Raw genomic sequence first — 13,580 nt, 5'->3', positions numbered from 1 at the left:
TGTTCTGTTCAGTGGTAAACAAACACAAGAGAAGGGATACTACGAAAATTTTAAAGTATATCGAATGAAATGTAGCAAAAATTTATGTGTTCACTGTTCTGAAGTATTCTATATGACACAGCTCGTGTATATAAAGCTAAAAGGAAAATAAAAATTCCCTTTGTTTTACATCAATTTGAATTAGCTCTCAGGAGTTACGTCTTGTTAATTTTCACTTCATAATGAATAAAGCCATTTGATTATAAAGTGTGATAACTGAAAAAATCTTGTAGAAAACAGTGTTGTAATAGCTTATAAATAATTAGATAGGAACTACCATTAGATCATTTTAGTGTAGCATTATTTGGTTTCTTGAACTCTTGCTGTACATGTTTGTATTAGTCAATGAAAAGGAAGAATGCAAGTTAGCCCAAGGGTTTTGTTGTTCAGTATAAGTCTTAATTTTAGTTTGTCAGTTGATCCAATATATTAGTCACTGTGGTTCCAGCTGAATCTAAAGAGTACAAACACCACATTTGGAGTCTAATGGAGGAATAATACTGCCTTTAAAAAAAAAAAACATATATATATTTTGTATACATTTTTCTGCAGCTCTCAGAGCAAAAGTGCTGATCTCTTCCTTTAAAATGTGTCTGTGGTCTCAGAAAAAAATAACTCCTTTTTGTTGGTTTAGTTCGTTTTTTTTTTTCTTTTCACACAGTTGTTAACTTCATTGACATTTGTGATTAATCAGGTTTTAAAGATGCTGACATTTAAAGTTGATCCTTCTTCTTCTTCAACTAAATTCAGCTTACAGTTCTTTTCTGCTTTTTTTCTTTCCAATAGTCACTGGTGTTTAACTATTACATTTAGAATATAGTAAGCTTCTGTATCTGTTCTAAAATTTAATATTTAAAGAGGAAAGAAACAGCATTTACCTTTTTGATTATTTGTAATGAAAGAGTACATTTGGAAATAAAGCATAGGAAGGTAGGATATTTATTCCTGATTTTTTTATGATCACTTGAAGAATTTATGTTGTACTGCCTAAGATTGTTACTGCATGTGTACCACATTAGGAGTGGTACCTTATGCTGGAAAATGGAAAGTGGTTTCCTTATGCTGGAAAAATGGAGGTGTTTATTTCTTTTGATCTTTCTTTATTTTTTTGTTTTTAATCAAAGACACTAAAAGAAAAAAGAAAAAAAAAAAAAAGAACTTGCTGCATGTGGCTAAGCTTTCAGTAGGAGGGGTGGAAGATGGTCCCAGGAAGCCTAGCAGATAGGTCTGTCTGTGATGGATGAGCCTCCATTCCTTACATGGTAGCTACAAGTAAGTTAGAAGTTAGCGAGTTCACAGGAATTTTCACCATACTCCTCCATAGCCATTGAGTTTTAATTGGTTGGTTTTGACATAACTGAAGTCTTCATTTGATTGAAAAATCTGTGTATCTATAGGGGAATATAATGACAAAGTATATGCCAGAGGAAGTTTCTTACAGATCTTTAAAGCAGTTCCCCACTTCCCCTTCTGTTGATGTTTTCTGTAAAAAAAGCAGAAGATAGATACTATGAAAGGCATTATCTTCCTAATGAAGAATTATATGCTGAATTAGTATAATATTTGTGTCAATGATTTGATGTGGTGGCAAAGTGTCTAGAGCTATACCATTGGTAATTGAGGCAAACAAAAGGATTTTGTTGATCTATAGCTTTTACAAAGAAATGACAAACCTGGAATAAAAATATTGTCTTCAGCTTCTTAAGTTATCCTAGCTATTCTTCCATATGCAATTTAATTTTTTTCCACACAGATGATTTTCCCCTTGTATTTTTTTCTAATCTATCTTGCTATGTTTACACATATGCAAATAATAATGTTTTAAACGGCATATTTTTTATTAAAGTGTATTTTCTGAACAATGTAAATCTTCGCTCTCTGGAGCTATTAGGGGCAGCTGCCTTTTAGCTCCCGTATAGCAAGGGAAGCCAAAAATAAAAAGTAAACACACACACACACATTTACAGACCGAAATCGTGACGTGCTGGGAGAATACAATGAAGAAATAACCTTTCTGCAACAGCGCTTTTCTGTGGCTGGCTACCTCCAATAGAAATGTAGAATAAACATACCCTGTGACAGATGAACAGAAGCTGTGATGCAGTGGGACTGAAGAAAATTAGCTATTTGAAAAGAGCACAACTTCAGAGAGAACTAATTATATCATAGGAAGAACGTAGGAGGTTGGAAAAATCTTCTACTTTGTAATCTTTAGACTTCTTTATATTATTACATACATGGTATGCTAGCCTTGCTAAATGTTGCACATTATTTTGAATAAATTCCTTTGAGTGAATGCATTTTATTTTAAAAAAGAGACATTTAGTCTACTGCTTTATATTAAGAGATCTTAGTACTTCCATTAATTCAATATGGATTTACTTCACGTGTTGACATATGAAGACATGATCTGTATCTGGAATAAAAAGTTAACTTGTATTTAGCATCATATTTCAATGACAGGACAAAGTAGCATCGTTTGGGGAAAAATGAACTTGCTTATTATTAGTATATCCATTTAAGGGGTCATAGAAAGGCTTTTAAATGGGTGATGCATTGTCATTGGAGGAGGAATAACACATTTCTGTACAACTGGGATCGAACGTTACAGAAGTGCATTTATTTAAAGGCTGTCTTTAAATACAAGCATGGAGCTGGAAATGACAGTTATTAATTGGTTAATTAGATTCTGGAGAATAGAGAAGAAATCTGTGGAGGGTCACATCTACAGGTCATATTTCCAGATAGATGGGTTAGTTAATGCACCTATTAAGTACATGCTTTATTATCAGTAGTAATTATAACTTCTCAAAGTTGGGCATATGATTATACTTGGGAAAAATGTATTGCAGATAAGACTGCTGTTTATAGAATGGTGAAAATGGAGCAATGGAGCAGAAAGGCTGGATCACACGGGAAATGCAAATCGGAGATGCTGGGGTGTCAAAGGAAAGAACTGAATGGACATGAGGAGTAGGAGTGTTTTGAGGGAGCAGAGACCAGGAATAAGTATGACAGTGAATCAAGAGGAAGGAAATAACATTACGTTAGTATAGCCAGGCGTGAAAAGTAGGATAAGAATTCATGCAGTTGGAAGATGAAAACAAAGAATTGCTCTCAAGTTGGTTCAAAGAGCCAGAAGTCAACTGGAGGCTTATCTACCTGAAACTAGTATCCTTTGTCTAGCACGGTTTGGATTCATGCCAAGAAGCAGAGCTGAAATGATTTTACAGATATGGAGGGATTTTCTCTTGTGAATTGGTAAAGACCAGACTTTCACTCTCATTCTCCATTAGACACTGCTAATTGTTTTGTCTGGGAGAAGCATCCAGCATTTAGAATGCTGCAGCAAAGGAGCGTTGAAACCTCTGCAAAAGAAACTCAGAACTTGCACAGAATAAGGAAGTATGTTTCCCTCTTACACAGAGTGCTATGTTTTCACCGTTCCCTGCGTTAACCTTCCCTAGAGGACTGGATCGGATTGAAGTTTCTACCCATTAGGCTTGAGGTGTTCATTACTCTGGGGTCACAGCATCAATAGATGAAGCTCTGGTATTAACGACTGTGACTGACAGCTCTTCTCCTCTGCCCAGTGTTACTTGCTTTAGTGATTGCAAAAGTGAGAAACAAAGCTCTCTTAGGGGCTGGTTTAAGCCAGTTGGGTACCTGCTTCAGAAATTAAAACTATACCATTCAGTGAGAAGAGTATATTTCTTTGACTTTTATTTTGATTTTTTGATTCAGTGTATAAAAGAAAATATTCCCCTGTGTGCTTTTCTCTCATAGAGAGTTTGAAATAATAAACATATAATGTTGGAGATGTTACTTAATGAGCTTGTGGTGGGTGTACTTCATAATGATGTTGAACTTATTTTTGCCATATTCTGAGAAAAACATTATTTGGTGACAGAACGAGTATATACCTTGAGGAATGTTCCATGATTTTTGTGTGGAGAAGGAACGTTTCAGATATAGCAAGAATTTTCTTCTACTTTAACTGGTTGAAGTAGGTTGTTACATTCAGTAAGAGAACTTTGTTGAAATACTGCTAAATGTATTGCAAGTAGGCATAAATATTAATACATCTGCCTACATATATGCATATATGAAATATAAAATGTATATATTTGTCTTGCAGGGGCTGATAAGCTGATCCGTCATTTACACAAGCACAACATACCCATAGCTGTTGCCACCAGCTCAGCTGAAGTGACATTTCAGATGAAAACAGCCAGACACAAAGACTTCTTTAGTCTTTTTCATCATATTGTGTTGGGAGATGACCCGGAGGTGAAGCGTGGCAAGCCAGAGCCTGATGCATTTCTAGTCTGTGCAAAGAGATTTCACCCTCCTGCACCTCCAGAAAAGGTAAGAAGGAGAGGGAACAAATTAACTGAAAAGTTAGGAATATTCGGTTTGGGCTATATTTGGATTTTGTATTTTTTTTTTAGCATGATAAATACTTAGATTAATATTTAATATAAATGCTATAAAAATCGGCAACCTGTTTTCAAAGAAGTTTATGCTGTTGAAGCAAGAGATAGTTGTAAAGCATGATTTTACCCTACTACATATAATGTTAGTAATGCAGATTGCTCTGATTTACTACATGGTAGTGTGCAGTAATAGGAAAGTGTAATGATTTTACACTCTGTGCATAAATCTGCGATCTTAACTTCACTGCTCAAAGTTTTGGAACAGTTATTTAAACATAGATCAGTTTATTTTTCATACATTCATGGCTGATTTACCTCTTAAGTGTCTAAACGTTAAAGATACTTCTTTGTAAAGAGGGCATATATTTTCCTAAGCCATCTCTTTCCTCTTGCATTCTAAATCTCTGAGATCATATTTCTTGTTTTCTGATTTAAAACTGATCAGTTTGAGCAATCTTTTTCAAACAGTAGAGGTGTTTACTTTCTCTCTCTTATATATAACTATCCAAACTCAATTCTGAAATAGAAATCTGTAGGGAGAATATTTGAAAGATGTATTGAGAATTAGTTAAAATAATGTCTTCTCTTTTATTTTAAATTAAATTGCCTTTCTCCTTAAAATATTTTCCTCACTTCTTGTCTGTCCTGAGTGGAACCTAAGTTCTGAAGTTTTGGAGTTTCATAACTGCAGAAAAATGCTTTATGTACTATTTTTTAGGGAACAACTTTAGGTGGATTTGACTGTGGTGACTTTTCTCAGTAGGATTATTGAGGAAAAAGTGCTTACACAAGTACATACAGAATGATTAGTTAAGATTCTTCAGTCTTTCATACTTCACGTTCCCACCCACAGTCTAAATGGTATTAGTGTTGCCTGGGAATACAAAGTGAAATAAGTTCGATGCAGTGTGGCATACTATGAACAGTGTTAACCAAACTGGTTTTTGGTTTGTTGTTTTGTTGTGGTTTTTTTTTTTAATTCTGTTGCAAGTTCTGTTGACATTCTGTGTATGTGCATCAACTTCATTTGAAAACTTAGATGTTGAGGAAAGATACAGCAAATGTAAATGATCGTGTTCATGCAGATGGCAGTTGTATGGACATGTTAGGTACTTGTGTGAGTAGGCTTTGTATGTATAATACGTTCCAAATGTTAAAGAATCTGAGCAATAAGGCTGTAAATCTCACCTTAGAGTCAAGTAGCTATGAATTTTCAACATGTTAATACTCATTTGAAAGCAAATATTGGGAAGCAGCCCAACATTTTGGAGGGAGTAAGAGAGTGAGGTTGAAAACAAGCTTAAATCACAGCTTAATGTTGCTTTCATATAAAATTATTCTTTCTTGCTTAACTATATGTTTAGGGAACAAAAAATCAGGGTATGTCTCTGTAATGTTGTGTAGTGTGCTTTTTGTGAAACAATGAGAGATGTGTAATGCATGCTTTTCAATTGGATGGAGGTGTGGCTGTCAACTATTCTGTAATTCTGAAAGTAGAAGAGCAGAAAGTATTGAGAATTTATATAAAGCTGGGTTGTAACTGGTATTATATCTGAAGGGGAGGTAAGGAAATTGAATGTCAGCTGTGTTAATGACAAATTAAACTGTTATTTCACATGAGAAGCCTAATAGCAATATGCAGAGGAAGAGCTTTCCCAAAGCTCTTAGTTTATTTGGCTCTATTTCAGAAAAGTCAGAAGGTGATAATAATTAAAAAGGATAAAAACATACAAAAAAGACAAAAACAAAAAACAAATCAAAGCCAAACAACAGCCTTAGCTGTGGTAACAATGAAAAAAAATATTTGAAGATAATAGTAGCATTTGTATTACACTTAATTTTAAACTTTAAAGATATGTTAGACAAACAAAATTTCAGAGTGCTCATGGTAGTTTTATACAGTTATTTTCTTTAACCTTACTTTGAAGAGGAGAGCTGCCAGGCTGGTGAGGGGTCTGGAGACCAGGTCATATGAGGAGAGGCTGAGGGAGCTGGGCATGTTTAGCTTGGAGAAGAGGAGGCTGAGGGGAGACCTCATTGCCCTCTACAACTACCTGAAAGGAGGTTGGAGAGAGGTGGGGGTTGGCCTCTTCTCCCAGGTGAATAACGACAGGACCAGAGGAAATGGTCTGAAGCTGGGGCAGGGGAGGTTTAGATTAGATATTAGGAAGAATTACTTTCCTGAAAGAGTGGTCAGGCACTGGAACAGCCTGACCAGGGAGGTGGTTGAGTCACCATCCCTAGAGGTGTTTAAGAAATGTCTAGATGTGGCATTTCAGGGCATGCTGTAGTGGCAGAGATTGTAGGTTGTTTGGTTGGACTTGATGATCTCAAAGGTCCTTTCCAACCATGAAGATTCTATGATTCTATGATTTTATGATTCTATGAAGAAGAGCACAACTGTTTGAACGCATGCATTTCCTTTATATGAAGTTTAAGAGCATTCAGAGTTCCCTTAGTGTGCACCTAGTGCACACCAAAACTACTTAGTAGCAACTGAGGACTGTCAGATTTACTTCAAAACTTCACTGCCGCTCCAAGCGAAAAATACAATGTAGCCATAGAAGGCCAAATCCGGAATTTAGCTGTCGTGGCATAGTTGCCCGTGACTGTCGCTGTGCAGGCGTACTTCTACAAGTAGGCAGTTCTAAAATGATCTTAAACTGGATATGATGTCTGTTTTACTGTCATTGAAGGATGTCATAACTGTCCATCTGGGAATCTCGTAAATGTTGACCTTTTTGTTTGCAGTCTTTGGTTAACTAGGAACTTAATAAGCATAATGATGAAACCGCAGCACAGGAATTTCAAACAAGATACACCCTGCAAATTCAGCCTAGGTCTTACCATCTTGTGATGCATGAAGTTTCATGTGAACTTCCAACACTAATAACAATGCACTATCATATGAGTAATTCATTAAATTAGTCAGGTGATAAAACTGATCTGCAGATTGAATACTAGAAATTTTGTCTTTTACTAAAATTCAGTTTGTTTTTTTTTTTAAATATATGCCAAATTCTGCTCTCAAATACAGAGATGCAACTTGTATGAAAACCAGCTGGAGCTGTACATATGTAGAAACTGTGTGCTTGAATATTGTGGAAATTTCAGGCCACAGTGTTCAAAACGCTGTGTTCTTTTCCATACATTTTATTTAGACAATTAGAAAAAAAAGTTTCTAAGTATTGTTTTTGTTTGGGTTTTTTTTATTATTTTCCTATCTTCGTGTGATCCTAATTTGGGAAATGGGTTGTTTCATATTTTTCTAGAATTAGTTACATCGTATTTTACTGTTTCAAATTTTTACAAAATCCGTAAAGGGAATTCTTTTTAAGGGAACCTTTAAAATGTGCTGCAGAGGCAAAATCAGAGTTTCATTAATGACGGTACTGTGGAATTTGGTAAATTCAGCTATGTATGCCAAGGGATGTAAAAGACAACAAGAAGGTCTTCTATAAGTACATAAGACACAAAGGAAGACCAGGGAACATGTGGGCCCATTGCTGAATGAGATGGGGGACTTGGTTACTCACGACATAAAAAAGGCTGAAGTACTGAATGTAGCCAGTCAGGAATGCCAGGTCCCAGAGACCAGGAGGAAGTGTTGGAGCAAGGAAGACGTGCTTTTGGTGGAAGAGGATCAGGTCAGGGAATACATAAGCAAACTGGACATGAATAAGTTCATGGGCCGTGAGGGGATTTAGCTTCAAATGCTGATGCAGCTGGCAGTTGTCATTGTGAGGCCATTCTTGATAACCTTTGATTGATCATGGCCATTGGGAGAAGTGCCTGAAGACTGGAGGAAAGCAAATGTCAAATTAAAGAAGGGCAAGAAGGAGGACACAGGGAACTATAGGCTGCTCAGCCTCACCTCAATCCCCCAAAAGGTGACGGAGCAACTAATCCTGAAAACCAGGCACAGTAAGGGCACACAAATCATCAGGAGTAGTAGTCAGCATGGCTTCACCAAGGGGACGTCTTGCTTGACCAACTTGATGAAATCACTGGCCTGGCAGATGAGGGGAGGGCAGTGGCTGTTGTCTACCTGGACTAGAGTAAGGCCTCTGATGCTCTCTCATAGAGAAGCTGTTGATGTATGTGACGGATCAGCAGTGAGGTGGGTTGAAAACTGTCTGAAGCGCTGAGCCCAGAGAGTGGTGATCACCAGCGCAAAGTCTAGTTGGATGCTAGTGACTAGTGGTGTGCCCCAGGGGTCAGTACTGGGTCCAGTTCTGTTTAACATCTTCATTAGTGATCTGGTTGATGGGGCAGTTTGCTGATGAAGAGAAGAGAATGCTCAGGGGGATCTTATTAATGTGTATAAATATCTGAAGGGAGAGTGTAAAGGAGACTGAGACAGGCTCTTTTCAGCGGTGCATAGTGACAGAACCAGAGGACATGGGCACGAACAATCATAGGAGATTCTGTCTAAGCACAAGAAGACAGTTTTTTACTTTGAGGGTGTTTCAGTGGCCAGTCTGGCCTAAACCATGACAGAGGGTGACCGAGCACTGGCAGAGATTGCCCAGAGAGGTGGTGGAGAGTCCCACGTTGGAGATGTTCAAAAGGTATCTGGACATGGTGCTGGGCAGCAGGTTGTAGGTGGCCCTGGTTGAGCAGGGAAATTGGACCAGATGAGCTCCAGAGGTCCCTTCCAACCTCAATTATTCAGTGATTCAGTGATACACTTCTCAGACTTGATCTGGGAAAAAAAAATGAAGAAACAGAAGTGCTTTTGCTAAACAATGTTTTTCAGTTCCATTTTGATTTAAAGGGCTCAAATGATTTAAAATCCTGATTTTGGAATTTATAAATATTAGAATATTAACTTTTGCTTTAAAAAAGTTCATAGAAACCTTGCTGTTTGTGTGTTTCTCTGTGTATTTTTATATAAGATATATATATCAACTATAGCTTCCAGTGTTATCTTGAAGCAATTTTGTTTTGTAGTAACAAAAATGTTATGCTACTGAATTTATTTTAAATATGACTCGAACTTCCCATGCAAACATTTATACATACTTCCAATATACTTATGCCATTAAAAACACATGAATTAATTATTTACCTACTGTAGAATGTGTCAGGTCAAGGCATTTCTTTCCAGTATTTTGGTTGTTTTGCCTGTAGCTTTTCTATAAGATACAGGATCTTAGTAGTAATGTAATTTAAAAACAAACAATTACCGTTTATATCCATTGTTTAAAAAGAGGAAAAGGTTGTAGTAATACAAATTATCGTAACTCTCTTATGAAGATTCAATCTGTTCTATTTAAGAAGTTCCAAGTGATGTAAATCATCACCTTAATTTAAAACACTATTTCTTTGCAGTTTCTTCCATTTCTAATTAATTAATTGATCCCATAGTTGTGAATAATCTCTGTACCAAATCTAGTGAGAGCTCATTAAAATTTTTTAGACTGATTAAATGGCATTACGATTTATGAGTCTCAGTGGACTTTTTATGTCATAGAAAAGAGAAGTTCAAAGGGAAATTTTCTGAGACTTTTTTGCTACAAAAGATGTAGTGAAAGAGTAACAGAGATTCAGAACATTATGAACATTTTGTAATTTTAGTCTATATTGTACGAGGAAAACAAAGGGTGAAGAAGGCTGATTTAGCACTTAATGTGACCATCATTATTATGAGGTTGTGTAAAAAGGATGCCAAAATCTATTTTTTATTTCTTATTGCCCCCTCATTTTATTCCTTTTCCTACTTTTTTTTTTTTTTCCCCCCTTCAATTGCACTACTTTTAGTGTATGCGTGTAGTGGATGTATTTCACTTACTATGGTTTTCAGGTAGGGAATTATTTTATTAGTGATGTTTCTGTTATTCCTTATATAGACCTAGAGGTTGGATTTTGAGTTTGAGGAGTACTTTAAATAAGGTACAGAAATTACGAAGGCATGAACAGCTGTTCTAGGTGGTGTACTGAGCTGTAAATTGGAATCCCTGCTGTTGAAATCATGTGTTTCAGTTATCATAAATCTGCCCTTTTTCCATTTTATAAATAAATTGACTTGCAGTCTTTACTGAACGTTTACGATGCACAAATCTGACATTTTGTGTTAGAAATAACAAAATCATTAAATGTAAAAATACATAGACGTTTTTCAACTTAGTTCAAACCTACATCAATGACTGTCTCTTCAACCTTGGCTCTAGCCTGTCCTTTGAATAGGCCAACATTTCCAATTTTTCCTCAGCTGAAACACACTTCTAAGCAGCTGTTCATGGTATAAACTGGTCTGATTTACCCATGCTCTGCTGTCTTATCTGCTTGGACTCACAATTTTTACCAGTTATTTTAGCATATTGCTAAATATTTGCTTCTCCCAGTGGTATAGCCTGCAATCGTAGCACTCATAGTACACATGACTTTTAAAGTGTTAGCTGCAGTCAGAGGGAGAGATGAAGAAGAGTCCGTAGCAGATGGCCGTTGTTCACATACGCTGCCGTCTGTACAGAGGCAGATACAGCATGTGCCGGCAGCCACTTACTGCCTGAAGAGGGGTCAGCGTTGCTCCACAACTCTTTCCAGCTGCCGGTGTGTTTCGAGGTACAAGACAGAATTTGGGCTTTCTTTCCGGAAGCCGCTTGACTTTCTTGTTTGTACAGATGTAATTACAATTCATTCATTAATTCAAGTTAAGCAGTTGATGGGTTAGAGTCAAGAAAGAACTTCATGTGTCATCTGATTTGTTGGTACCAACGCCTATGTAGCCAGGCTGTTAGTACACTGACTGAAGGTCTGGGGGTTTTGAGTGTTTCTGGTGTGTAGATTTTCTTGTTGGGCCTTTTGGGGGATAATTTCCTCACTGCTTGCACAGAGTGCTCCTTTGGTGTGTCCCTTATCTTCAAGGTTGTGCTCCCTCAGCGTTCCTGTTAGCCTCGCATCCTGTGCTGTGCAGTGGCCAGCTTCCAAACAGTGCAGAGAAGACCCTCCCTTGGCAGAAGCATGTTGTGTGGTGGAGATGGTGCTCCCTGGGAGGTGGTGGGGCTGCTGAGCAACTGGTTCAGTGCCACGAGAGCTTGAAACACCTGCTCCTGTGTACAGATGGCATGCTTAAGTTTGCAACAAAAGCAGAGTTCACTCCCTTGATGAATTTAGGTTACATATTTTTACTGTTACTGCATGTGGGGTGATTGGGAGGTGAATGAAGTATGTCGCATCATTTGTGTGTACTCAGATTAGTTTAACTGTTCCATGCAGACATACCCTTAAGTGTTGAGAGCGGATAGCAAGTGAAATCTGAAAGGGTATATATCTATTGTCTTGAGAACAGGACATATCCAACAGTCTGCCTTCTAACCAAGATGAAATGCCAAGTTCAGTAGGAACCTCCCTTTCTGACTTTACAGTTTTTTGCGAAATGAGTTTTTTGCTTTCATGTGCGCATCCAAAATCACCCAATCTCAACAGCTTGTGTCTGTTTCTCAAGAACTAACCATATCTTGCAGTTAATCTTTTGTAAAGCATAATTGCAAAAGTAGTCCCAGCGCATTCCTAAAATATCAAGAAAAATTGGTTCCATGGAGAACATAACAATAATCTGGGACTTCTGTTTTCTTTTTAAAGCAAGTAAGAAGAGAGGGTTGCCCTTATCTTGTCTTGAGGAATACTTCCTCAAGAAATTGGGGAAAACAGCTTTTTGAGCACACTTTGGCCTGAGGCATTCAGTCTTCCATATTTGGGGTTTCCTTGGGGATTTTCCTAGTTACCACACGGTACACCAGCTGTTTGCTCAGGAAGGGTCTTGACTTTTCCTTAATTCATAAAGCCTTTACTTTTCTTGCTCTGCAGTGTGACTGAAGACTTATTCCTAGTAGTGATTTCAGTGTTTAGTATGTGTTGCTGGCCTAGCTCTTGAATTCCCTCTACTATGGGGCACTGCAAAATAATAAACAGAATAACTTTTTTGTTGGTTTGTTTTTGGTTTTTTTTTTTACCTTTCTTCCCCCGCTGCTGGAGAGCTATTGATTTCAGACAGACACAGGAGAAACATAAAGGAATAAATTATTAATAAATGATACCTTTAAATTGCCTAGTAGGCAATTGAGTAAGTAGGTATTGAACAATCTAGAGTTTTATGTGTTAAGACCTCCATCTGGAAATACTGCTAGAAGCTTACATCTTGGGATGCAAAGATCAGAGTACTGTAGTGGAATGTGCTTTTTATGTGATACGCTGCTGGACAGTCTGTTGGCTGAATCATGCACCTTCCTCAGTTTCTAAATCGTCTAAGCATGTAGCCCTTATTTGTGTCTCCTGGGATGGATGATGAAGTCTGTGATTATGAAGTTCAGCTTCCAGCTTCTTAAGTGTAACGGACATGGCTGTAGAGAGAAGATTGTGAGATATTTCACCATATCTAGCAATCCAGGATTTCTGAAGATCTGCTCTACGCACACACCTTTTCCCTAAATCCATAATAGGCCACTATTTTGTGTTTACAAGACAATTAAAGGAAGGAGACAGTTATAAAATTATTTTTATTGTTTTGTTTTCAATTATGCTCTCAGTTCACATGGCTGGTTTTCTTCCTCCTCCTTCTCCTGAGGCGTGTGTGCTTGCTTGTGCACACCCCCCCATCCCCCCGCCATGCTGGCCATCTTTATTATATATTTGTGGAAGAAAAATGAGATGTTGCATAGCTTGAAAGTAATTTAGCTCTTAAGTGTTCCAGACGTTGCCCTTGTTACTGCAGTGCATGTTTATTTATGGATGTATTTGTCTTATGGAGATGAAAAAAGTAGTTGAAATTCCATGCAAAAAATAACCTGGTCAAGGTTTGCTTTCACTTAATGTATCTGATTGGAAAAGGAAAGAAGGATTATAATTTGTTCTTAGTCTTTGGGGTACTCTGGGTTGGGGGTGGGGAGGCAGAAATAATTTTTTTTTTCCTTGCATTTGTCTTGATAATGTATCAAGTAGCTGCTAAGGGACTTGATGAAATGTGATGCAGAATAATAAATTATGTTCTGCAGCCGCCTTTGCTTCTACGTGAGGTGAGTGTGTAAGCACAAAGACTGGTACACCTCCAAATTCTAAAAGCATTATATTCAGATTAGCAGGTCACTGGAGATGCGTTGCTAA

General features: G+C 37.3%; 1 protein-coding gene across 2 annotated transcripts in view; it reads left to right on the top strand.

Annotated features, from left to right (window-relative positions):
- The window catches only part of PUDP (pseudouridine 5'-phosphatase), a 71,755-nt gene that overhangs the window by 35,743 nt on the left and 22,432 nt on the right, over positions 1-13,580 (top strand). For both annotated transcript variants that reach the window (XM_054205900.1, XM_054205911.1), the window contains one exon: positions 4,178-4,407. In XM_054205900.1, the coding sequence (XP_054061875.1) occupies positions 4,178-4,407 (230 nt within the window). The remainder of the gene's footprint in view (positions 1-4,177; positions 4,408-13,580) is intronic.

Source organism: Rissa tridactyla, chromosome 1 (genome assembly GCF_028500815.1).
Source record: "Rissa tridactyla isolate bRisTri1 chromosome 1, bRisTri1.patW.cur.20221130, whole genome shotgun sequence".
In the NCBI taxonomy this organism is placed as follows: Eukaryota; Metazoa; Chordata; class Aves; order Charadriiformes; family Laridae; genus Rissa; species Rissa tridactyla.
This window is presented reverse-complemented; position numbering and strand designations above follow the sequence as displayed.